The sequence below is a fragment of the Corticium candelabrum genome, chromosome 22 (assembly GCF_963422355.1).
Source record: "Corticium candelabrum chromosome 22, ooCorCand1.1, whole genome shotgun sequence".
NCBI lineage: Eukaryota > Metazoa > Porifera > Homoscleromorpha > Homosclerophorida > Plakinidae > Corticium > Corticium candelabrum.
In genome coordinates this window covers 3,281,646-3,308,465 of record NC_085106.1, presented here as the reverse complement: position 1 = coordinate 3,308,465, position 26,820 = coordinate 3,281,646, and the positions used below count along the sequence as shown (strand labels likewise).

The 26,820-nt window shown below is 39.8% G+C and overlaps 2 protein-coding genes and 1 long non-coding RNA gene across 4 annotated transcripts; all 3 read right to left on the bottom strand.

Annotated features, from left to right (window-relative positions):
• Nucleotides 1-2,723: 2,723 nt before the first annotated feature.
• Nucleotides 2,724-6,751, bottom strand: LOC134197497 (uncharacterized). 2 transcript variants are annotated; one of them, XM_062666832.1, is made up of 4 exons: nucleotides 6,226-6,751; nucleotides 4,354-4,709; nucleotides 3,051-3,254; nucleotides 2,724-2,973 (listed from the first exon to the last, which is right to left on the bottom strand). In XM_062666832.1, exons 1-3 carry the CDS (start codon nucleotides 6,745-6,747, stop codon nucleotides 3,074-3,076), a joined length of 1,059 nt encoding a protein of 352 aa, XP_062522816.1. In that variant the 5' UTR covers nucleotides 6,748-6,751; the 3' UTR covers nucleotides 2,724-2,973; nucleotides 3,051-3,073. The 2 variants fall into 2 exon arrangements, with proteins under 2 accessions (XP_062522816.1, XP_062522815.1); XM_062666831.1 differs by having other exon boundaries at nucleotides 3,078-3,254.
• Nucleotides 6,752-12,810: 6,059 nt separating this feature from the next.
• On the bottom strand, nucleotides 12,811-13,886 carry LOC134197645 (uncharacterized). The gene is made up of 2 exons (XM_062666991.1): nucleotides 13,540-13,886; nucleotides 12,811-13,116 (listed from the first exon to the last, which is right to left on the bottom strand). Exons 1-2 carry the CDS (start codon nucleotides 13,812-13,814, stop codon nucleotides 12,927-12,929), a joined length of 465 nt encoding a protein of 154 aa, XP_062522975.1. The 5' UTR covers nucleotides 13,815-13,886; the 3' UTR covers nucleotides 12,811-12,926.
• A 6,015-nt stretch (nucleotides 13,887-19,901) lies between these two features.
• Nucleotides 19,902-20,857, bottom strand: LOC134197614 (uncharacterized). Its single transcript, XR_009972686.1, has 3 exons — nucleotides 20,538-20,857; nucleotides 20,142-20,475; nucleotides 19,902-20,071 (listed from the first exon to the last, which is right to left on the bottom strand). It is a non-coding gene; the product is annotated as an uncharacterized LOC134197614 (long non-coding RNA).
• Between the last annotated feature and the right edge of the window lie 5,963 nt (nucleotides 20,858-26,820).

The following is a 26,820-nucleotide window of genomic DNA, read 5'->3' as shown; positions in this document are numbered from 1 at the left end:
TGATGCATATTCTTTTGGAAGAGCGATCACCAGAGAAATTAGGTTAGTATTACACAGCATCTTGCTGGACTTGTACAGCTTTATCAGATGTTTTGTCTAGATTGCTCCTTCAACACTGCTTTTCTCAGAGGTATTTTACACTTGTAACCCTGAACCAACAAATTAAGTATGCAGATCTGGGATATAATGAAGGCAAAGATTGCCCCACACAAATAACAAGAGACGCTATAGATCGAGATGACAAGTTAGGTCAGCGAGGTACATTTGTATGAATATCAACAGTTTTTCTGATTCGGTAAATGAATTGATTTGTTGTAGCTGCTCAGTCATGGTGTCTGGCAGTGAACCTTCCAATTTTCATAGGTGAATGGGTTCCAGCTGATGATGAACACTACTATTGTTTTCTGACATTGCTGGTAATATTGGCGATATGTGTTGCAACAACTGTGACCACTGATGATGCTTGTCTTCTGGCAACTATGATTGAGGACCATCACCACCGATTTTGCCACTTATATCCTGGCAAAACAATAACACCTAAAATGCATTATATGGTTCATCTGCCAAGTCAGCTTTTGAGTTACTTTTTAAACATGTTTAATTAATAAATTAACAGATTTTATATGCTTTTTCAAGTAGAAGTGTTTGCTTTTGGTGTTTTGTTTATGCCCCCACCATATACCAAACATTTGTTCCTTTATTAGTTGAATATTTTATCGTGGACCTCAATTATAATAATTGGCAATGTGTGTGCAATTGACACTATATGAAGATCTCATTAGTGAACATAACAATAGAATGTTTGTAACTGTATGTCACACTCTAAAATCTGAGTAGCTGCTTATTAAGTAGATAAAGCTTGCTAAAGGTATTATGTTGCCCAGAAACTCAGCCTCTTTTTGAGGTGGACATAATGTATTTGCCAATATACTTGAGGACAGCTCACCAGAATATTTTACAAATAATTTAAGTTCTTTTTTACAAACAGGTGACTGAGGACTGTATCTATGAGATTGATTCAAATGTGATTTATAAAAATGATCAGCTTCATGGGTTACTACTAAAGCACAGGATACCATTTTTCAACGCTTGGGATCATGCCTCCTCCAGTCACTCGCTTTCATTTTTCTAGATTTACTTTCAAGCTGTTTCAGTTTGTTGGATTTGTTTACCGAAAAAGGTTCTGTTTGTTGATTTTGTATATTACTGCCATAATGTTCACAGATGCTCAAACGTCTTCCTCGGTCTTTAATTTTTATGCAATGAAAAAGATTGCTTATCGCTTTTTTTCACGAACATATGGTTTTTGCCAACTGGTGCACTATTAACCTTGGGCATGCACAGTGTCAGATACCAGTCTTTCACATCTAAGGTGTGGGTTAATATTTGAACTCGAGTTACTATTATTTCAAACTCATCGGATGCACAGGTTACTGTTCGGGTGCAGACTATTATTCAGAAGTATGGTAATATTTTTACATTGTAAAGTTGTAGTAATTCTCTGAATTTAGGTTAGATAAAAATTTCCAACACAAATATAGTTGATATTAATTACTAACATTACTATTGTCATGCTAGCTTTGGACCTCTACGGACTATGTGGTGTATGAGATTTGAAGCAAAGAATGGACACTTTAAACGTCTTGTGAAAGGAAATTTTAGAAATATTCCTTATTTACTGGCTAAGCAAGCACAATTGTACATGTGCCATCGCTTGTTGTCAAGTCCTGATGGATCATCATCATATCTAGCAGTGGAAGATCTTATCCACTCTGGTATATAAATTGACTGCTTGGGAATTGATTGTAGGTTTATGACTTTGTTCATTTCTTCAGGAACTACTATAGACTTTGTGAACCACCCCTTAGCAGAGCAGCTCTCAAGATATCTTGGTTCAAGGAATCAAACTCCACTGTGGGTTTTGAGGTGTGTGGTTATTCTTGTTTGTCACAGCTGTAACTGCATGAAAAGCTTTGTTCATGTGCAATAGTGGTAAAGGTCTTACCAGGCGAAGTGTTATATACAAAAAGGCTCTGTAGTGAAGATTCCAGCACTTAATCCAGATATTGACTTCACTTTTGCTACAGTTGATCTCATTATTGTGGCAGAGAATGAGAAATATTTTGTTGTTCGCTGTCTTGAGATCTGCTCTTTCAATGATCACTTTTACTCATATGAAGTTCAGCCAAGTGCAAAGACTACACTGGTTTCATGCAATTCTCTTATAGAAAATGAGTCATTCTGTATCAGAAAAGTTGGTGACATGCTGTTGGTGACTGAAAGAATTGCTGTTTTTCATCACATACCTGGACTTTAGATATGTAGCATATTTTCTTAATTGTATGAATGGTGTAAACAATACTTCATATGTGGCTTAGACTTCTACGTACTAATGTAAAAAGCACCAGTTGCAAGTGTTGTTTCTAACTGAGATTGTTAGAATTTACACATTTTTCTTGTTTCAAAGTAGAAGGTTTGATTTAGCACACTTCTTGTAAACGTTTCAACACATCAGTACTTGTTACCAACAGGCATCATAATTTAACACACTGTGTTAGTTTTGTGGTTGTTGTTTCAACACAGGCACGTGTTGTTTTGAGGATAATTGGTTAGCTTCTAAATATAGATGTCTTGTTTCTACACGTGTTTCTTTATTCTTAACACTTTCTTTTGCATCAAAACATGCGTGGTCGCTTGTTTTAAAACACAATTTTTTACAGTGTAATTATATTCTAAGACTTTTATGTAGCTAAGATCATTACCAGCGAAGCAAAATTGGCAAGAAGTTTTGTCTGCTAACATCTATTCGTAATAACTGAAGCAATTACAACGCCAACAACTAGTAACAAACATTGGCTAGACAAACAACAGAAGGCAGCAAAAGATTAAGCACTAGTTGAGTCTACACGCATTCCTCGCGTTTCCAATACGCAGCAAGAAAGAGTTTCATAGCCAGCCGCACTCAGCCACACTCTAACAGCAAACAATCAGAGAAATTAATGTAAGTCGCAATGCAATATGAGTTATATAGATGTCTGTGAATAACTCACAGTTGAATATCTCTTTGTTGGACTTACAAGCAGTTCTTGATGAGAGCCAACATCGACCATGCAATAGAAATTCCAACGTAATAAGTAGTGCTAGTAGCTCCCGACGTGCACGATTCGGTTTCTCCAGCACAAACGCTCGAATGCTTTCGCCTCTCCAAATCGTCACACTTAGAACGAAGTTTTTGTGAGTCGCCGACTCTGACGCTAAAGCAACAAGTCGATTACTAATGCGCACTCATCAGTCACAGTAAATGTGCACAAAAATACGCTTTAGGCCAGACCAGTTAATTAGCTTACTTGATGTTTAGATCCGCAGTTTTTTAACTAGACCGAGAAGAAATAAAATTCGGTGTGCTCATGCGCAAATGTAATATGCTTGCTGTGAAAACATAATATGAATACGTGCAGAGTATATGAATATGTAAGATATATATATATATATATATATATATATATATATATATATATATATATATACATATATATATATACATATATATATGCATATATATGCTGCAGTTCGAATAATTACAAGAAGCCAGGTGACCTATTTCATCCTGACTTCTTGGATGGCAGTTCAGCTTTCTTTGACATTACAGTCCGTAACTCGTTATTTCCCCGGTTCATTGCTATTGCCGCCACTCACCCTGGACAAGCAGCAGATGCATGGGAAAGAGAGAAGGATCTCAAACATGATGATGATGTTTCGCAGGCTGGATCACAATTTTTTCCACTGGCTGTGGAAACTCTTGGATTGTGGTCTCCTCAAAGTTTGGAAACTTTGAAAGTTATTGCCAAGAGAGCTGCTTACCACAACAACATTACTACCAGCCAGTCTGTGTGCCAGCTACACGAACAGTTATCTGTGTGTCTGTGGAAATTTAATGCTCGTTTAGTTTTAGATCGTTTATGTTTAGATTGTGATGACTTAACTGGCTTGTCTTTTATTTAGTGGTCTAGACATCTATGTATAGTTGTACTTGAAGAAATAATATATGATTATATATATATAAGTATATGTGTGTGTGTGTGTGTGTGTGTGTGTGTGTGTGTGTGTGTGTGTGTGTGTGTGTGTGTGTGTGTGTGTGTGTGTGTGTGTGTGTGTGTGTGTATCAAGCGGCTGTTCCGTTTGGTATCAGTATATCATTTGTGTAGCTACTGACCATTTTGTATGACATGCACGTTTTTTCGTAGGCAGTGCAATGAGAACTGCATGCGCATGTTGAAAATAGCACACCGACTTTTACGTTTACTTCAGTCCGTCGGGTCTAGATATCCGAGCATTAAAAATATTTGATCTCACCAGTTTGCGATGTTGTGGCATTGACTTGAGCTATCGTAACCTTGTAGACGTCCATTAGATCCGCATGTAGGCTGCGTGCAAGATAGTTTGATGTAATTGATCTTGCAACTGCCCGAGAGGGATAGTGCTCTTGCTCTGTCGTCAAAAGAACTTGACTGTGTTTGGTGTTCTAATAGGGCAGCAAGCCAGTCCGGTGACGGGAGAGTATTCGCGCACCCGTCGATGTTTAAAACTCGGCAGCTGGTTAGAGAAAATGTTCCTGCAGGGTGTATAGTAATTATTGACGAGAGAGTTTGACAGAAAATGCTGCTAGTGGTTGAGCGTAATGGACATGATGAAAATACTTGGCGACAAATCTAATGAGTAGATAACAAATGTTTTTTGAAAATATTGCAGTCGAAGAAACATTAGTTGCATTGAAAATTCAATACAATCTCTTTCATTATTTAATAATGTTAGTGGCGACTTACCAAACAATATAATGATACTAATGATAAGAAATAATTGATTATAGCAATAAAATAGATTAATAGGGATGACAATTTTTATCTACGGCAAAACACCCAGAAAATGCCAATAATGATGTCATTCCGTAAGTGAGTTGGTTGAACAGTCGATTATCATATCTATCACATACAAACGACATTGGATCGGGTCGAGGTATCGTCGAACGCGCATGCCAGTCAGGTTGGGATAGGCGGAAAGCTGGTTGGTTTGACGTTCCCAAAATTTCTACATATATAATAATATTGCTAATAATATTAATATCATTTATTAATTATTATTAGTTTTATAGATTACTACTGTCTAAATAGACGTAGCATGCATGTAATGGTTTAATTAATTAATTAAGCATCTCTAAAACAGACTGTGTTTTCCCATGCTCTAGATGGACTCTACTAAACACGAAGACATAAGACAATCAGTTATGACTAGGGTCATAAGACAATCGGTTATAACTAGGGTTGAGACGAATGTATGAAATAAACATCGGATATTCGTTGTGACATTATTTCCGGAATCCGCCACTACTATATATATATATATATATATGCAGAATTAGAACGTTGATTAGAGCCGTTTCAACTTTTAATCTGGACAATACGTAGAGTTGCACTATAATTATAGATAAAATCCCAATATACTAAGAAATCAGCTAGCAACGACGTCTAAACTTGATTGTTTCAAATTTGACGAGGCTTAATTCTTCTACGCATGCGCAAAATACAATAAAGGTTCAAATATTGGATGACATATTGCGAAGGCCAATATATTTGAATATTCAAGAATTTGTCTCAGCTCTAGAATACAACTGCCTCTTGTAGTTGTAGGTTCTGGATAAGCTGCACTCGAGTCTGACTATAGATATATATATATATATATATATATATATATATATATATATATATATATATATATATATATATCTTGCATATTGCATTAGTTCACAGGGCTTCCAGTCGGGGATATGTTTGTGGCAAAACACTTAATGTCTGTCATTCTGTAACTTAGTCGGTTGATCAATCAATTATCATGTTTCGCACACCAATGACAGTCATGCATGCATTGGCTTATCAAATTTATATCTCGCTCCTCAATTGGCTTCTGTTGAACATTATCGTCCAACTCAAAAACCCTTATATGCATGCATTTGTAGTAAATATCAATTTAGATACTCCTCCATTACTGCAGAAACCTATGTACGCCTCTGACTATCAACGAGAAATTATATGCAACCAAAAAATTTACCAGTCAACACGATAATATGATTTTGAAATGATGACGTCAAATGGTCGAGCATATTAATTAATTAGTGCGACATCCCTCGTATTGACAACTGCATGATATCAACTACTGGATTTGAATGCTTACGTCATAGTTGTTGGTTTGGTAACGAACTGTTGTGTTTGAAATGCATCGTGGACCAACCAAGGCTTTGCACATGAAGTTCATCCAAGACTTGGTGCATCTGGACGACAGACCTGAAGAAATCTTTTCATGCAGGTCGTTGAGTATACTGTTGGCTGGTCGAAAAACTCGAGCTGCGTACTCAGGAACAGTATAACCGCTCTCGAAATTGCACGCATGCAGTTGAGGGTAGCTGCATTGATTGATGGGCCCGAGGTCGTAGGGGTTGCTCGAATACGGGCTGTATTCGCTTAATCGCATTGTTCTTGCGTGTTGGCCGAGGTCTGATGCCATCTGTGTATGCTCAGAAGCTCTTCTGGAGTCGATTTCGCTAGTGGCGAAGCTTGTCAAACTTGTAGCCATTCGTACAAGATTTTCTGCAACACTGTGGTGCGTCGACGATCCACCCAGTGCAGTAGAGGTCTCCGCTAAGCTGACCAACGACACTGCCATGTAGACGGACATCCACAACATAATCACACGCATCACGGTGAATAGAGCAACTAAACTGTTTTCGACTTGAAGGTCTATCTATATATGCATGACGAACAGACTCTATGTTGAACTTCCTGCATCGAGAGTGTAGTATAGGTTTCGCAAAATGTGTTGACTCGGCATAATCGTTTTAACAGGAAAAACAGAGCGTCACCATTGGATGAGTCGTGGTCTGCACCTCCGCTCTCACTCTCCACCTCCGCTCCCACTCTCGTACGAGAAAGGTTTACTTCATAAAATAGTAGATAATGTGGTGCTAAGACCGTTTCGACTTGTTGGCACTCACAAAAATGGTCGGTTTACAACAGCGAGTTCAAAAGGTTAGCTTGACGCCATGATGGGGTCTGGTACCCGAGCTATTATTTCAGGTATTCAACAGAGCCACTAAATCCCCTGTAGACTCCTGTACATCAGTTTTTTAAGCTTTTGAAAGTAGCATATCACATTCTTTTACGTTCTGCTTTGTGCCCTGTTTGTCTAGGTTCGTTTTACGGCTTTGTTGTTTGTAGATATGAAAACCCGGATGTGCAAGCATGCAACAAGTTAGAAAGCGTTCATCGGATGCTAAAACTACCATGAAAGCAAACAGTAACAATAACTCACCGAATGATGATTGCAATTACTACTAGAACCGGAAAAATGATGACGTAATCGTTTCTACCTTGAACTCAACCGCCTACTGCAACGTAAACCGGATGATGACTGCACGCAATTTGACGCGGATGATGATGACTCAACCGAATGATGACTAGGATTTGACCGGATAATGATGACTCAACCGGATCATGACTATGACTATTAATTAATTAATAAGTAAAGTAGATAATGGCTACGCAAAATGGATGAAATGAACCAGACGTGCAATTGACAGACATTGTATAAAGGAACGCATCTGTAGCACTAGACTCATACTAGCATTTAATTGTTGCAGTTGCTTGTTGGTGAAGTCTAGTTGGATCTCAGAAGAACAGGGTTTGTGTATAATATCTATTGAATTGGCTTTTATCGATTAATTAATTAACTAATTCAAGCGATGGAGTTCGAAAGAAGTGACGACGAAAGTCTTGTCTTTGAAGCTGTAGTTCCCGCTGCGAATGTTCGTTGCCTAGATTGGAGAAGCTGCCCGTGTCAGTGTCAGAAAGAGGGTGGTGAATTGACTGCGTTTCAACAGCGCAGTTGGGCGACTTTGCACGACACTGCGGAAGTGAGGCAAGATGACACATACCTGTTTCCGCGCAAGCAAGGGGTTACACGCGAGGATTATCCAAGAGGCTACTACCATCGTTTGTGTTACCAAAATTACACGAACAAGACAAACCCTAGACGTCTGCAGAATAAAAGAAGGAAAGGGCAAGATGAATCCGTGCCTGCAACAACAACGCCTGCTGCAGGAAGCCAAGTGTGTACGAACCCATTGTCATCGACTGCAGTCACTGTTGATCAAGGATCTTCTCCGTCAGCACGAACCACTCGCCGATCATTGCAAAGACTAATTTCTCGCTTTGTTTACTGTGTCAGAAACCGAAAAAATACATTTTCTATTGCCAGTATGCGCTCTAGCCACTTCCGTTCCTCTTTTGACGTCATGGCGGGTACGATTACGCCTCGATATCTTCACGAATGTAGCTTCAAAAATTAAACTTTTAATTTGGGGCATAAGAACATTAAGAACAAACAAAAAATGTAATAAAACAATTTTCGATTTTTTCATGTCAGTTACCCTTTAATTGCCAGATTTCAGAACAATTGCTACAACAAAACTGTGCCTCCGAAACTTAAAAACTATATGTTGTTATTTAAAATTTTTAAATATAGGATTTTATTGACAAAATTTGTTAGCAATGTTTATTAAAACTCATCATATTGCAAGAAACTGCTACAAAACTACCACGAAAACTTAAAATTTTGTTGTCATAGAAACAATATTGTTGTCTTGACAACAATGGCTTCAGCCAGGGGCTTAGCGTGACCTCTAGGAATAGGATGGGGCTAAAATTAAGGAGGTAATACTCAAGCGACCGGGTAGCACTCTCCTTTGTTCTTTTTTGAATGCCAAAATATTCGAATATTCGAGCATCTGTCTCAACCCTATAGACATGCACGTGCTACTGGCCCTTGTAGTAGGCGTGTTCAATATATTTTTTCTGGCTGGGGAGGGGTGTGGGGGTGAGCTGCACAGACTCTGACTTGATCTCCCATACTTGCATTTATATTATATATGACAAGGACTGAAGTCTGTCACGTTTAAATTTTTTCAAAAATAGATGAATTCAGCTTTCATATCCATGCATTTGTGATAAATAATTTTACAACTCTTAGAGACACTTCTGATCACTGCAGAAACATATATAGTAATTACCGCTCTGACCATCAACGGGAAATTACAATCAAGAAATTTACCAGTCAACACGATAATATGAGTTTGAAATGACGTCAAACCGTCGAGCAAATTAACTAATTAGTGCAACATGGAAATCGCTCTACATACTGACAGACTGCATATGATATCTATGGCGCGCCATGTGTGGCTCATTGATGTCGACGTCGGCTCATACATGATAAGAAGAACTAGGAGTAGGCGAATCAGGATCTGCATGGCTCTACTACAGAGTAGGTGGGTGGTGGTATCAAATACTAGTTATGGGCGTGGTCAGCGCAAAAGAGAATCCAGAATGATCGGTAAGAACAATAGGTCAGTGGATGGTCCGGCTATTAAATTTTCTAAATTTTAATTTTATGTTTTTATTTTTAATTTTCAATTTTTTTACTTTTATTTAATTTTTTAATTTTATTTTTATATTTTTTATTTTACATTTTTAATTTTTTACTTGCATTCGTTTTTAAATTTTTTGTATTTATTAAAAATTTTATTTTTATTTTTTATTTTTATTTTAATTTTTTGGTAAAATTGTTTTCATCTTTTGATGTTTGATTCTTGTGATCTTTAGATTTGTTTTCAATTTGATTTTTAAGCACCTATGTGCTTAGAACTAGAAACTTGAACTTGCAGTTCGCTTATTCAATTTCCAACATGAATAGAAAATTGAAATGACCGAAGACACTAGACACAGCGAGAGTCTCAGCGGGGCTTCCATTCGAACGCACAAGCAGGTGTTTGTTTGTAGTTTACTTTCCGTCACGTGCCAAACCACGTTGGCAGCTCTTGGCAGCGGACAACTTCGCTCTGACACACAACGTTGTGCCAGTGAATACCGCGGTCCCTAGCTGTGTAGGTACGTGCATTGCACACAACACTCTACCTTTGCCGTAGATGAACCGGTTGGAGGGGAAATGCTACGAATATCTAGGTACCTAGCTAGATAGGCTCGCCGAGTTGGCAACTGCGGTGACGAAGTATACACACTCGTTTGTGTTCTAGAAAAAATCGAAACACAAATAAAACATTGAAACCGTTAACCTATAGCTCTAAACTACAAGTAGTAGACTGCGCGCTTTCACGGACACACTCTAGGTAGTACACGGTACCGTACAAGGGTGGGCGTGGTACTCTATAGCAGGTCAATTTCTTCATTTCGTCGGACACGGAACTACCAATTGTGTTTCTATCTGCCACAACCCAAGTTGCTGGTGTCTCCTCGTCACACTGCTTGACTGCAGATACGAACGGACGCGTCGACAATGACAGCCCACAGATCATCGAGTGACACAGTAGAACTCTACAATCATTGTCTAGCACTATTGACTCTAGTAGCTATACCTAGCATTGACATAGTAGTTTAGATAGTAACTAGCTCTAGCTAGCTGTAGCTGACTAGCTATGACCATGTTCTTTCAGTTGTAGCCGCACACTCTTCTACGTTAGTTGAGCTAACTAATTGAGTTGAGTTGAGCAAATAGACTTTAAATAGAGTTCAGTTGAGTTGAATTCAAATAGAGTTCAGAAGACGTCGAAAACGATGGACATGTATGTCTGTTTACTTGGTGAGTTGTGCGACGTCATGCAAATGAAGAAATGTGACCTGCTATGGAGTACCACGCCCACACTTGTACGGTACCGTGTACACTACATCTAGAGTGCCCGTGAAAGCGCGCAGTCTACTACTTGTTGTAGGATGATGGTTTCAATGTTTTAATTATCTCTCAATTTTTCCTAGACAACGAACGAGTCTGTATACTTCGTCACCACAGTTGTAGTGCTGAGCCTATTTAAATATTAGTAGCATTTTCCCTCCAACCAGTTCATCTACGGTAAAGGTATCGTCTTGTGTACCTACACAGCTAGGGACCGGGGTATTCACTAGCACAACGTTGTGTGTCAGAGCGGAGTTGTCCGCGGCCAAGTGCTGCCAACATGGTTTGGCAAAGTAAACTAAAAGCAAACACCTGCTTGTGTGTTGGAAATGTGATCTCCTGAGACACGCATTCGAATGGCAGCCCCTGAGAGCCCCGCTGTGTCTAGTGTCTTCGGTCATTTCAATTTTCTGTTCATATGTTAGAAATTGACTAAGCGAACTGACGTTCAAGTTTCTAGTTTTGAACACATAGCGTGGTTAAAATTCAAACTTTAAAAAATAAATCTAGAGATCGTAAGAATCAAACATCAAAAGATAAAAAACAATTTCACAAAAAATAAAAAGGAGAATAAAAAATAAAAAATTAAAAATTTTAAATTAAAATTTAAAATTTAGTAAACACAAAATTTTAAATAAGAATGCAAGTAAAAATTTAAAATCAAAATTTTAAAAATTAAACAATTAAAAATTGATAATTGAAAAATAATAACATAAAAATTGAAATGTAGAAAATGAAATGGCCGGATCACCCACTGACCGCTGAGCTGTCTAGATACGTACTAGAAGCGATGTCAACTATGTACTTCGCGCAAAACAAGCAAGTGCGTGAAGCCATGTCGATCAACTTTCATACCTACATGATTAGCTAATCGAATTAGCCTTATCCAATGAAAAAGGATCCGGGGTCTTACGTCACTATGACGTTCTCGAAAGCTGGAGCAATTCCGGCAAAAGCTCCTCCTCCTCGTGTGATTCACGTGCGTTTAGCTCAGCGACTGCGCGGAAGAGCCTGGCTTGCGAGGCTAAGAGTGAACCGCTGAGACCGCCAGCTGGCATCAATGTCTTATTGTCTGGCACGCCCTTCACACCGACAATAGTGGAGTAAAGAAGGAACAGAAAATAGGTGGCCGAGATCTTCATCGACCAGGTGACATTTAGCATCCTGATTTACCAATGGAAAACCTGCTTTCTTTGACTTGACTGTTAGAAATTCCCTCCAACCCAGCTACATCGTTGCCGCTGCAACCGGTGCTGGTGCCACCGCATTGGCGAGTGAAATGGAAAAGATGCCTACCATGACGATATCATTGCTGCTGCTGGCGGAGAGTTCTTCCCTCTGGCTTTGGAGACCCTAGGTTATTGGACACCTTCAAGCTTGAAGACTGTAGAGATCATCGCGTTGGAGACTATCACCTGTAACACAACATCCCTTTCTCAAGCCTTCCAGAACCTCATTGAACAATTATCTGTGAAACTCTGGTTATTTATTTAATGCTCGTTTAGAGCGCGGTTGTATACTATGCAACTGCATTCTTCTAGTGACTCTCTTTGGGACTTGCTCACTTAGTATATGTTGATGTTTCACACACGTGTATGTGTCTAAAAATAAAAAATAAAAATTTAAAAAACAAAATATAAAATATATAGCTTGATATACCATAGGTATCCGGGACACGTGGATCAGCCTTTAAGGCTTTTGATCGGACACTTCGAGACCCGGTCTTTTGAGTAGCGTTATAGTAGTTAATAACGGTATATCTGCAGTTACATTGCTTAAGTCCCAAATTATATTCTAAAACTTTTAAGTAGCTAAGATCATTACCAGCAAAGCCAAATTGGCAAGAAGTTTTCCCTGCTAACATCTATTCGTAATAATTGAAGCAATTACAACGCTGACTACTTGTAACAAACATTGGCTAGACAAACAACAGAAGGCAGCAAGAGATTAACACTAGTTGAGTCTACACGCATTCCTCGTGTTTCCAATACGCAGTAAAAAAGAGTTTTTTTTATAGCCAGCCGCACTCAGCCACACTCTAACAGCAAAAAATCAAAGAAATTAATGTAAGTCGCAATGCAATATGAGTTAGATAGATGTCTGTGAATAACTCACTGTTGAATATCTCTTTGTTGGACTTACAAGCAGTTCTTGATGAGAGCCAACATCGACCATGCAATAGAAATCCCAACGTAGTAAGTAGTGCTAGCAGCTCCCGACGTGCACGATTCGGTTTCTCCAGCACAAACGCTCGAATGCTTTAGCGTCCCCAAATCGTCACATAGATTGACAGTAGAAAAAAGCTTTCGAGTTTCGCTGTCACTGATGCTAAAGCAACAAGTCAATTACTAATGCGCACTCATCAGTCACAGTAAATGTGCACAAAAATACGCTTTAGGCCAGACCAGTTAATTAAATTACTTGATGTATAGATCCGCAGTTTTTTAATTAGATCGAAATAGAAATAAATGCGATGTGCTCATGCGCAAATGTAATACGCTTGCTGTAAAAACATAATATGCATACGTGCAGAGTATATGAGTCTATAATAGACGTGTGTGTGTGTGTGTGTGTGTGTGTGTGTGTGTGTGTGTGTGTGTGTGTGTATATATATATATATATATATATATATATATATATATATATATCAAGCGGCTGTTCCTTTTGGTATCAGCATCATTTGTGTAGCTACTGACCATTGTATGAGGCATGCGGTCTAGATATCCGAGCATTAAAAATATTTGGTCTCACCAGTTTGCGACGTTGTGGCATTGAGTTGAGCTTAGGTAACCTTGTAGACGTCCATTAGATCCGCATGTAGGATGAGTGCAAGATAGTTTGATGTAATTGATCTTGCAACTGCCCGAGAGGGATAGTGCTCTTGCTCCGTCGTCAAGAGAACTTGACTGTGTTTGACGTTCTAATAGGGCAGCAAGCCAGTCCGGTGACGGGAAAGTATTCGCGCACCCGTCGATGTTCAAAACTCGGCAGCTGGTTAGAGAAAATGTTCCTGCAGGGTATCTCATTGCTCGCGTGACAATTTGACATAAAGTGCTGCTAGTGGTTGAGCGTAATGGACATGATGAAAATACTTGGCGACAAATCTAATGAGTAGATAACAAATGTTTTTTTGAAAATATTCCCGTCAACGAAAGAAATATTAGTTGCATTGAAACTTCAATACAATCTCTTTAATAATGTTAGTGGCGACTTACCAAACAATACAATGATATACTAATGATAAGAAATAATTGATTATAGCAATAAAATAGATTAATAGGGATAACAATTTTATCTACGGCAAAACACCCAGAAAAATGCCAACAGTGATGTCATTCTGTAAGTGTGTTGGTTGAACAGTCGATTATCATATGTCTCACATACAAACGACATTACTAACTGACTTTACAGGCACTGCCAAGCAATAATTATTAAGCTAATTTAATTGCATACTTAATGTTTCAACAACCAATCATAACATGAGAATTCCGTCACGTGACAAACTAGTTTGTCGGGTGTCCCTAGTTACCAAGTTACGGTGGCAACTTCGTTTCCGGTCATGTGAACCCTACGCATAATAATTATTGCGCGCGTTACTCCACCACGTAAGGCGAAGATGGCCTAGCGTCGAGACTAGCATTGACATACGTTACATAACCAGTTATCACGTTCGTTCGCTGTCAATTTGCCTGTCGCCAAATACATCATGGAAAGATGCCATTACCAGTCAACACGATAATATGATTTTGAAATGATGACGTCAAACGGTCGAGCATATTAATTAGTGCGACATCCCTCGTACTGACAACTGCATGATATCGACTACTGGATTTCATTGCTTACGTCATAGTTGTTGGTCTGGTAACGAACTGTTGTGTTTGAAATGCATTGTGGGCCAATGGTGGCTTTGCACATGAAGTTCATCCAAGTCTTGGTGCATCCGGACGACATAACTGAAGAAATCGTTTCATGCATCTCGTTGAGTAAACTGTTGTATTGTTGAAGAGCTCGAGCTACGTACTCGGGAACAGTATAACCGCTCTCGAAATTGCACGCATGCAGTTGAGGGTAGCTGCATTGATTGATGGGCCTGAGATCGTAGGGGTTGCTCGAATACGGGCTGTATTCGCTAAATCGCATTGTTCTTGCGTGTTGGCCGAGGTCTGATGCCATCTGTGTATGCTCAGAAGCTCTTCTGGAGTCGATTTCGCTAGTGGCGAAGCTTGTCAAACTTGTAGCCATTCGTACAAGATTTTCTGCAACACCGTGGTACGTCGACGATCCACCCAATCCAGTAGTGTTCTCCCCAGGCATCTCAAGACGTGGCGGCCCGCCACGCCTTGGCTAGATTTTACAAGGACACACCCAATCCCGCCATCCCTAGGCCCTTGGCTAACGCCACCACGCCTTGACTTATGCCCGCCACGCCTTGATTTATGCCTGTCACGCCTTACTATCTAGGTGTTAGGCAAGAAATGGGAGACCAGTGGTTTGGGTTCTCGTCTAGACGAATAGAACATCTGTTGTTGTTGTGGAAAGTCCAAAAGCAACGTCATAGAGACCGCTATGTTCAAAATATACTTATGACGTTGTTTCGAATCCGATCCCACGTCATTTTATGGCGTATTCGCCCACATTCCAATCCTTATGTGAGTCACGCCCTCGGCAGCCGTTTGTGCCGTGCAGTCGATATTGATGCGTTGAGAGAATACGAAGTTGCAAGACAAAGTACATCAATGCGTCAAATTGTGTTGTTGAAGTGATAGCCCAATTTTTCGTTCTTCTAGTGGCGTTTTTGGCACCTACGGAAGCCGATCTGGGAGGCGTTACCCTACGCAGGATGTAAGACAATGCTCTGATTACACACGCCAAAACGTGCTTGAACGGCATCGGCCCAAAGCCAAAGTTAGCGACAGCATTGCTCAGGTTAGTGTGGACACGTTCGCGGTTTCGAAAATCTTGTAGATCTCGGCGAGCATGCCGATACGCTGCGCACGTCTCTAGCGTCGATATCAGCATGGAAAATTGTCACCGACTGCTTAGTGAACTTGTCTACTAGTGCTACGTTACTAATGAAAGCTATTACAATCGATTTTGTGATTTGTATTGGCTTGGAGTAATTGGGAGGCGCAGGTTTTCGACATGCAGATTAACAGTAGCCCGGATGAAAAGCGGGACTAATGATAGCTTGCTTGTATCGTGCTTGTATTGTGTTGTACTCTGTCAACGCATAGAATTGTTGTACAGCTAAAATTTTAGACCAAACACAAGCACCCTATGTTGCTATAGCACTGCATCGCAAAGCCAGGAAACCCCACTCAGATGACCACGCCCACGTTTGAAGCAACCACACCCACAAGTACGTTTCCATTTAGCCACGCCTACACGGCCACGCCTTTGAGATATTTTGGGGAGAACACTGCAGTAGGCGGTGACTGAACTAAACTGTTTTCGACTTGAAGGTCTATCTATCTAGATATGCATGACTCTATGTTGAACTTCTTGCATCAAAAGTGTAGTATAGGTTTCACAAGACGTGTTGACTAAGCATACTCGGTTCAACACAGGGCGTCACCATTGGATGAGTCGTGGTCTAATGATATGCCACACAAACTGACACCAGGAAGACTTAGTTAGATTACTATATTTGTAGAATGTCTACTATAGGCACCAGTGCATGGGCCTGGAGCACCTAACTAAGAAGACCGAGTCTATTAGACTAGCTTTGATTAACAAACGACATAGCAAATGCGTATTGACGTGATCAGCGGAAACTTTTGCATCTTTCTGTTATCATTCCCATTACTATAACAGCCAAATTAAATTTCAAAATTATAAACTATCAAAATTCTATCGTTCAATGATATCAGTTGACGAAGGCGGGGAGAGACTGGCTCGAGTCTAGTTATCAGAGACGTAATTGCCAGATTTCAGAACAACTGCTACAACAAAACTGTACCTTCGAAACTTAAAAACTATATGTTGCTATTTAAAATTTTAAAATATAGGATTTTATTGACAAAATTTGTTAGCAATGTTCATTGAAACTCATCATATTGCAATAAACTACTACAAAAACTACCACGGAAACTTAAAATTTTGTTGCCATAGAAACAATATTGCTGTCTTGGTAACAATGGCTTCAGCCAGGGGCTTAGCGTGACCACTAGGAATAGGGGGGGGATAAAATTAAGAGATAATCCTCAAGCGACCGGGTAGCACTCTCCTTTGTTCTTTTTTTTGAATGCCAAAATATTCAAATATTAGAACATCTGTCTCAACCCTAGATACATGCACGTACTACTGGCCCTTGTAGTAGGCGTGTTCAATATATTATTTCTGGCTGGGGAGGGGTGTGAGGTGAACTGCACAGAATCTGACTAGATCTCCCATACTTGCATTTATATTATATATGACAAGGTGTGAAGTCTGTCACGTTCCAATATTTTCAAAAATAGATGAATTCAGCCTTCATATCCATGCATTTGTGATAAATAATTTTACAAATCTATAGACACTTCTGATCACTGCAGAAACATATATAGTAATTACCGTCCCTGACCATTAACGGGAAATTACAATCAAGAAATTTACCAGTCAACACGATAATATGAGTTTGAAATGACGTCAAACCGTCGAGCAAATTAACTAATTAGTGCAACATGGAAATCGCTCTACATACTGACAGACTGCTTAGAATATCTATGGGCGCCATGTGTGGCTCATTGAGGTCGACGTCGGCTCGTCCATGATAAGAAGAGCTAGGAGTAGGATCTGCATGGCTCTACTACAGAGTAGGTGGGTGGTGGTATCAAATACTAGTTATGGGCGTGGTCAGCGCAAAAGAGCATCCAGAATGATCGGTAAGAACAATAGGTCAATGGATGGTCCGGCTATTAAATTTTCTAAATTTCAATTTTTATGTTTTTGTTTTTGAATTTTCAATTTTTATTTATTTTTATTTAATTTTTCAATTTTTAATTTTTAATTTTACTTGCATTCGTATGTAAATTTTTGTATTTATTAAATTTTAAATTTTAAATTTTAATTTATAATTTTTATTCTTTATTCTCCTTTTTATTTTTTGTAAAATTGTTTTTCCTCTTTGGATGTTTGATTCTTGTGATGTTTAGATTTATTTTTTAAATTTTGATTTTCAAGAACCTATGTGCTTAAAACTAGAAACTTGAACGCGCAGTTCGCTTATTCAATTTCTAACATGAATAGACAATTGAAACGACCGAAGACATTAGACACAGCGGGGATCTCAGCGGGGCTTCCATTCGAACGCATGTCTCCATTTCCAACACACAAACAGGTGTTTGTTTTCAGTTTACTTTCCGTCACATACCAAACCACGTTGGCAGCTCTTGACAACTCCGCTCTAACACACAACGTTGTGCTAGTGAATACCGCGGTCCCTAGCTGTGTAGGTACGTGCATTGCACACAACACGCTACCTTTACAGTAGATGAACCGGTTGGAGGGGAAATGCTACGAATATCTAGGTACATAGATAGGCTCCGCACTAGCGGATCGCCGAGTTGGCAACTGTGGTGACGAAGTATACAGACTCGTTCGTTGTCTAGGGAAAATCGAGACACAATTAAAACATCCAAACCGTCAACCTATAGCTATAGACTACAAGTAGTAGACCGCACGCTTTCACGGGCACACTACATGCAGAGCCGGATCCAGAGGGGTTTAGGGGATTGCAACCCCCTCTTTTCCAATAGGCCTAGTTCAATAATTTTATATAGTTTTATTAGAAAAGAGAAATTAGTAATGCTATAAATACCTGCTAACGGTGAACCCCTCTTTCAAAAATTCCTGGATCCGGCCCCGATTTGTAGTACACGGTACCTTACAAGGGTGGGCGTGATACTCTATAGCAGGTCAAATTTCCTCATTTTGTCGGACACGTGCACGAAACTACCAATTGTGTTTCTATCTTCCACAATCCAAGTTGCTGGTGTCTTCTCGTCACGCAGCTTGACTGCAGATATGAACGGACGCGTCGACAATGACAGCCCACAGATCATCGAGTGACACGATAGAACTCTACAATCATTGTTTAGCACTATTGACTCAAGTAGCTATACCTAACATTGACATAGTCGTCTACTTAGTAACTAGCTCTAGCTAGCTGTAGCTGACTAGCTATGACCATGTTCTTTCAGTTGTAGCCGCACACTATTCTACATTATTAGTTGAGTTAATTAATTGAGTTGAGTTGAGCAAATCATTTGAGTTGACTTCAAATAGAGTTTAGTTCAGTTGACTCCAAATAGAGTTCAGAAGGCGTCGAAAACGGTGGATGTGTATGTCTGTTCACTTGGTGAGTTGTGCGACGTCATGCAAATGAAGAAATGTGACCTGCTATGGAGTACCACGCCCACCCTTGTACGGTACCGTGTCAGGGCCGGATCCAGGAATTTTTGAAAGAGGGGGTTCACCTGGTAGCAGATATTTATAGCATTACTAATTTTCTCTTTTCTAATAAAATTATTGAACCACCCCCATTGGAAAAGAGGGGTTGCAACCCCGTGAACCCCGTCTGGATCCGGCCCTGCGTGTACACTACATCTAGCGTGCCCGTGAAAGCGCGCAGTCTACTACTTGTAGTAGGTTGATGGTTTCGATGCTTTAATTGTGTCTCGATTTTTCCTAGACAACAAACGAGTCTGTATACTTCGTCACCACAGTTGTAGTCCTTAGTCTATATTCGTAGCATTTCCCCTCCAACCGGTTCATCTACGGTAAAGGTAGCGTCTTGTGTACCTACACAGCTAGGGACCGAGGTATTCACTAGCACAACGTTGTGTGTCAGAGCGGAGCTGTCCGCGGTCAACAGCTGCCAACATGGTTTGGCAAACTTCGACCAAAAGTACAAGAGAGGAAGGGATTCAATTCGTTCCACAACACGAGGTTTAGCAAGAATACCCCTTACTAAGTAGGTCTTCTCCCATTAGATAGTTTATTAGAAGTTTTCTACTGCATCAATAGCACCAAAGTACCCAAGCAAAACTCTCTGTATGCATGCATGAATAGGTGTTGTATACAGGCGTTGAAGAAGATCTGTGGCACTTATTAAAAGCTTAGTAAAGTCAAGGTTTGAACAATAATACTAACAATTAATTTGCAATACACGCAACGCAACGGACATGTGTCAGAGAAACTGGCAGAAGTAGAATACAGCAAAAGATTACGCAATAATTAAGTCTACATGTAGTATGTTTACATTCTAAGCAGCGAGTGAGCTTGATTGCCAGCCGTAGCCACACTATACACAGAGCAAATGGTCAGTTATAAAATGTAAATGGTGTTTATGAACGTATCTGAGAGTAGCTTACCGTTGAGTCTGTCTGTCTTACTCAGTGCGACGACGACCAGTTTTCAACGAGTACCAACACAGACCATGCTATACAGATTCCAACGTAGTAGGTAGTGATAGAAGCTCCCGACCTGGATGATCCAGGCTTTCTTCGTTGATCTTCTGTTGCAATCGCTGGCGTGGATGATTGAACGACTTTAGGAGAAACCGATGAGTATGACATTTTAGTATTAGAAACTCCCGACGTGCACGATTCATTTTTTCCAGAGCAGGTGCTCGACTTCTTTAGAGTTGCCAAAGAGTGACATAGATTGGCATCAGAAAAAAGCTTTCGCGATGCGTTGTCTCTGATGCTAGAGTAACACGTCGATTACTATACGAACTCATCATTCACATTTGTGTACAAATGCATCACCAGTTTGCGACGCCGTTGCATTGAGTTGAGCTTCGGTAACCTTGTAGACGTCCATTAGATCCGCATGTAGGATGAGTGCAAGATAGTTTGATGTAATTGATCTTGCAACTGCCCGAGAGGGATAGTGCTCTTGCTCTGTCGTCAAAAGAACTTGACTGTGTTTGGTGTTCTAATAGGGCAGCAAGCCAGTCCGGTGACGGGAGAGTATTCACGCACCCGTCGATGTTCAAAAATCGGCAGCTGGTTAGAGAAAATATTCCTGCAGGGTATATAGTAATTTTTGTCGCGATAGCTTGACAGAAAGTGCTGCTAGTGGTTGAGTTTACTGGACATGATGAAAATACTTGGCGACAAATCTAATGAGTAGATAACAAATGTTTTTTGAAAATATTGCCGTCGAAGAAACATTAGTTGCATTGAAAATTCAATACAATCTCTTTCATTATTTAATAATGTTAGTGGCGACTTACCAACCAATACAATGATACTAATGATAAGAAATAATTGATTATAGCAATAAAATAGATTAATAGGGATGACAATTTTTATCTACGGCAAAACACCCAGAAAATGCCAATAATGATGTCATTCTGTAAGTGAGTTGGTTGAACAGTCGCTTATCATATCTATCACATACAAACGACATTGGATCGGGTCGAGGTATCGTCGAACGCGCATGCCAGTCAGGTTGGGATAGGCGGAAAGCTGGTTGGTTTGACGTTCCCAAAATTTCTACATATATAATAATATTGCTAATAATATTAATATCATTTATTAATTATTATTAGTTTTATAGATTACTACTGTCTAAATAGACGTAGCATGCATGTAATGGTTTAATTAATTAATTAAGCATCTCTAAAACAGACTGTGTTTTCCCATGCTCTAGATGGACTCTACTAAACACGAAGACATAAGACAATCAGTTATGACTAGGGTTGAGACGAATGTATGAAATAAACATCGGATATTCGTTGTGACATTATTTCCGGAATCCGCCACTACTATATATATATATATATATATATATATATTCATTTTTTAAATTTTTTAAAATAACACAGATAACACATATCCGCCCATATATATATATATATATATATATATATATATATATATATATGCAGAATTAGAACGTTGATTAGAGCCGTTTCAACTTTTAATCTGGACAATACGTAGAGTTGCACTATAATTATAGATAAAATCCCAATATACTAAGAAATCAGCTAGCAACGACGTCTAAACTTGATTGTTTCAAATTTGACGAGGCTTAATTCTTCTACGCATGCGCAAAATACAATAAAGGTTCAAATATTGAATGACATATTGCGAAGGCCAATATATTTGAATATTCAAGAATTTGTCTCAGCTCTAGAATACAACTGTCTCTTGTAGTTGTAGGTTCTGGATAAGCTGCACTCGAGTCTGATTATATATATATATATATATATATATATATATATATATATATATCTTGCATATTGCATTAGTTCACAGGGCTTCCAGTCGGGGATATGTTTGTGGCAAAACACTTAATGTCTGTCATTCTGTAACTTAGTCGGTTGATCAATCAATTATCATATGTTTCGCACACCAATGACAGTCATGCATGCATTGGCTTATCAAATTTATATCTCGCGCCTCAATTGGCTTCCATTTGAACATTATCGTCCAACTCAAAAACCCTTATATGCATGCATTTGTAGTAAATATCAATTTAGATACTCCTCCATTACTGCAGAAACCTATGTACGCCTCTGACTATCAACGAGAAATTATATGCAACCAAAAAATTTACCAGTCAACACGATAATATGATTTTGAAATGATGACGTCAAATGGTCGAGCATATTAATTAATTAGTGCGACATCCCTCGTATTGACAACTGCATGATATCAACTACTGGATTTGAATGCTTACGTCATAGTTGTTGGTCTGGTAACGAACTGCTGTGTTTGAAATGCATCGTGGCCCAACCAAGGCTTTGCACATGAAGTTCATCCAAGTCTTGGTGCATCCGGACGACAGAACTGAAGAAATCTTTTCACTCATCTCATTGAGTATACTGTTGGCTGGTCGAAAAACTCGAGCTGCGTACTCAGTAACAGTATAACCGCTCTCGAAATTGCACGCATGCAGTTGAGGATAGCTGCATTGATTGATGGGCCCGAGGTCGTAGGGGTTGCTCGAATACGGGCTGTATTCGCTTAATCGCATTGTTCTTGCGTGTTGGCCGAAGTCTGGTGCCATCTGTGTATGCTCAGAAGCTCTTCTGGAGTCGATTTCGCTAGTGGCGAAGCTTGTCAAACTTGTAGCCATTCGTACAAGATTTTCTGCAACACTGTGGTGCGTCGACGATCCAGCCAGTGCAACAGACATCTCCGCTAAGCTGACCAACGACACTGCCATGTAGGCGGACATCCACAACATAATCACACGCATCACGGTGAATACAGGAAATAAACTGTTTTCGACTTGAAGGTCTATCTATATATGCATGACGAACAGACTCTATGTTGAACTTCCTGCACCAAAAGTGTAGTACAGGTTTCACAAGACGTGTTGACTCAGCATACTCGGTTCAACAGGACAGGGCGTCACCATTGGATGAGTCGTGGTCTAATAATATGCCACACAAACTGACACCAAGAAGACTTACTACATTTGTAGAATGTCTACTCTAGGCACCAGTGCATGGCCCTGGATCACCTAACTAGGAAGACCGAGTCTATTGGATTAACTTTGATTAGATAATTAGCAAACGACATAGCAAATGCGTATTGACGTGATCAGCGGAAAATTTGGCATCTTTCTGTTATCATTCCCGTTACTATAACAGCCAAATTAAATTTCAAAAATTATATACCATCAAAATTCTATCGTTCAATGATATCAGTTACTGGCTCTCGGGAATGACGAAGGCGGGAGAGACTTGCTCGAGGCTAGTTATCAGAGACGTAATTGCCAGATTTCAGAACAATTGCTACAACAAAACTGTGCCTCCAAAATTTTACAAATCTAGAGACACTTCTGATCACTGCAGAAACATATATAGTAATTACCGGCCCTGACCATTAACGGGAAATTACAATCAAGAAATTTACCAGTCAACACGATAATGTGAGTTTGAAATGACGTCAAACCGTCGAGTAAATTAACTAATTAGTGCAACATGGAAATCGCTCTACATACTGACAGACTGCTTATGATATCTATGGCGCGCAATGTGTGGCTCATTGAGGTCGACGTCGGCTCATACATGATAAGAAGAGCTAGGAGTAGGATCTGCATGGCTCTACTACAGAGTAGGTGGATGGTGGTATCAAATACTAGTTATGGGCGTGATCAGTGCAAAGAGAATCCAGAATGATCGGTAAGAACAATAGGTCAGTAGATGGTCTGGCTATTGAATTTTCTAAATTTCAATTTTTATGTTTTTATTTTTTTTTTTTTTTTATTTATTTTTATCCAATTTTTAAGTTTTCAATTTTTTAATTTTTAAATTTTACTTACATTCGTATTTAAATTTTTTTGTATTCATTAAATTTTAAATTTTAAATTTTTCTTTATAATTTTTAATTTTTATTTTTCTTCTTATTTTTGTAAAATTGTTTTTATCTCTTGATGTTTGATTCTTTTGATCTTTAGATTTATTTCTTAAATTTTGATTTTCAGAAACCTATGTGCTTAAAACTAGAAACTTGAACGCGCAGTTCGCTTATTCAATTTCTAACATGAATAGACAATTGAAGTGACCGAAGACACAGCGGAAGTCTCAGCGGGGCTTCCATTCGAATGCATGTCTCCATTTCCAACACACAAGCATATGTTTGTTTTCAGTTTACTGCCGTGGCCGAGAAGGGTCACGGTTTTTTGCACGCACGGTTTTTTGCACGCACGGTTTTTTGCACGCACGGTTTTTGCAAGATCGGTTTTTTACACGCATGATTTTTTGCAAGGTCGGTTTTTTGCACGCACGGTGTTTTGCAAGGTCGGTTTTTTGCAGTGACAAGCTACTGCCGTGATACTGTGGCTGTTTGTATTTACGTTGCTAGTCTAAAAAGAACTGCTCTAGCTGTTGTAGGGTGCCAATGCGGTCTCGCCCACGCATTTCTCACGCCTCCTCCCCCGCAATGTTGCCTGGATCCGCCCCTGGAAACATTTAGAAACATGTGCAGTGTGGAGGGTGTTGGCTGACTTAGCTAGATTGAATTACAGAGCAGCCAGGTGTTGGATATCAGACTTGGGTGGCAAATGGTTGCCAGGAAACGTGCGTGTTACACGAAATGTTCTTGCAGAGTTTTACACAAATTGCTCGTAAATAGCCATGAAACTCAGCAAGAAACTACATCTCCATAAAAGTATCAAATCTAGCGAGCCATTTTTACGTCTCAGACCGTTCCCTTTGAACAATCACTGCGTGAGTGTCGTCAGAAAGAAAACATTGCGGGGAGGAGGCGTGAGTAATGCGTGGGCGAGACCGTATTGGCACCCTACAACAGATAGAGCAGTTCTTCTTAGACTAGCAACGTAAATACAAACAGCCACAGTATCACGGCAGTAGCTTGTCACTGCAAATAACCGACCTTGTAAAACATCGTGCGTGCAAAAACCGACCTTGCAAAAAATCGTGCGTGCAAAAAACCGATCTTGCAAGAAACCGACCTTGCAAAAAATCATGCGTGCAAAAAACCGACCTTGCAAAAAACCGTGATCCTTCTTGGCCATGGCAGTTTACTTTCCGTCACGTGCCAAACCACGTTGGCAGCTCCTGGCCGCGGACAACTCCGCTCTAACATACAACGTTGTGCCAGTGAATACCGCGGTCCCTAGCTGTGTAGGTACGTGCATTGCACACAACACGCTACCTTTTCCGTAGATGAACTGGTAGGAGGGGAAATGCTTACTAATATCTAGGTACATAGATAGGCTCCGCACTAGCGGATCGCCGAGTTGGCAACTGTGGTGACGAAGTATACAGACTCGTTTGTTGTCTAGGAAAAATCGAGACATAATTAAAACATCGAAACCGTCAACCTATAACTATAGACTACAAGTAGTAGACCGTGCGCTTTCACGGGCACACTATATGCAGGGCCGGATCCAGAGGGGGTTTAGGGGGTTGCGACCCCCTTTTTTCAATAGACCTAGTTCAATAATTTCATATAGTTTCATTAGAAAAGAGAAATTAGTAATGCTATAAATAACTGCTAACGGTGAACCCCTCTTTCAAAAATTCCTAGATCCGGCCCTGATTTGTAGTACACGGTACCGTACAAGGGTGGGCGTGGTACTCTATAGCAGGTCACATTTCTTCATTTCGTCGGACACGTGCACGAAACTACCAATTGTGTTTCTATCTGCCACAATCCAAGTTGCTGGTGTCTCCTCGTCACGCAGCTTGACTGCAGATATGAACGGACGAGTCGACAATGACAGCTCACAGATCATCGAGTGACACGGTAGAACTCTACAATCATTGTTTAGCACTATTGACTCTAGTAGCTATACCTAACAGTGATATAGTAGTCTACTTAGTAACTAGCTCTAGCTAGCTGTAGCTGACTAGCTATGACCATGTTCTTTCAGTTGTAGTCGCACACTAATTCTACAATAGTTGAGTTAATTAATTGAGTTGAGTTGAGCAAATCAGTTGAGTTGACTTCAAATAGAGTTCAAAAGGCGTCGAAAACGATGGATATGTATGTCTGTTTACTTGGTGAGTTGTGCGACGTCATGCAAATAAATAAATGTGACCTGCTATGGAGTACCACGCCCACCCTTGGACGGTACCGTGTACACTACATCTAGGGTGCCCGTGAAAGCGCGCAGTCTACTACTTGTAGTAGGTTGATGGTTTCGATGTTTTAATTGTGTCTCGATTTTTCCTAGACAACAAACGAGTCTGTATACTTCGTCACCACAGTTGTAGTGCTGAGCCTTAATCGTAGCATTTCCCCTCCAACTGGTTCATCTACGGTAAAGGTGGCGTCTTGTGTACCTACACAGCTAGGAACCGGGGTATTTACTAGCACAACGTTGTGTGTCAGAGCGGAGTTGTCCGCGGCCAAGAGCTGCCAACATGGTTTGGCAAAGTAAACTAAAAACAAACACCTGCTTGTGTGTTGGAAATGTGATCTCCTGAGACATGCATTCGAATGGCAGCCCCTGAGACCCCCGCTGTGCCTAGTGTCTTGGGTCATTTCAATTTTCTATTCATATGTTAGAAATTGACTAAGCGAACTGCCGTTCAAGTTTCTAGTTTTGAACACATAAGGTGGT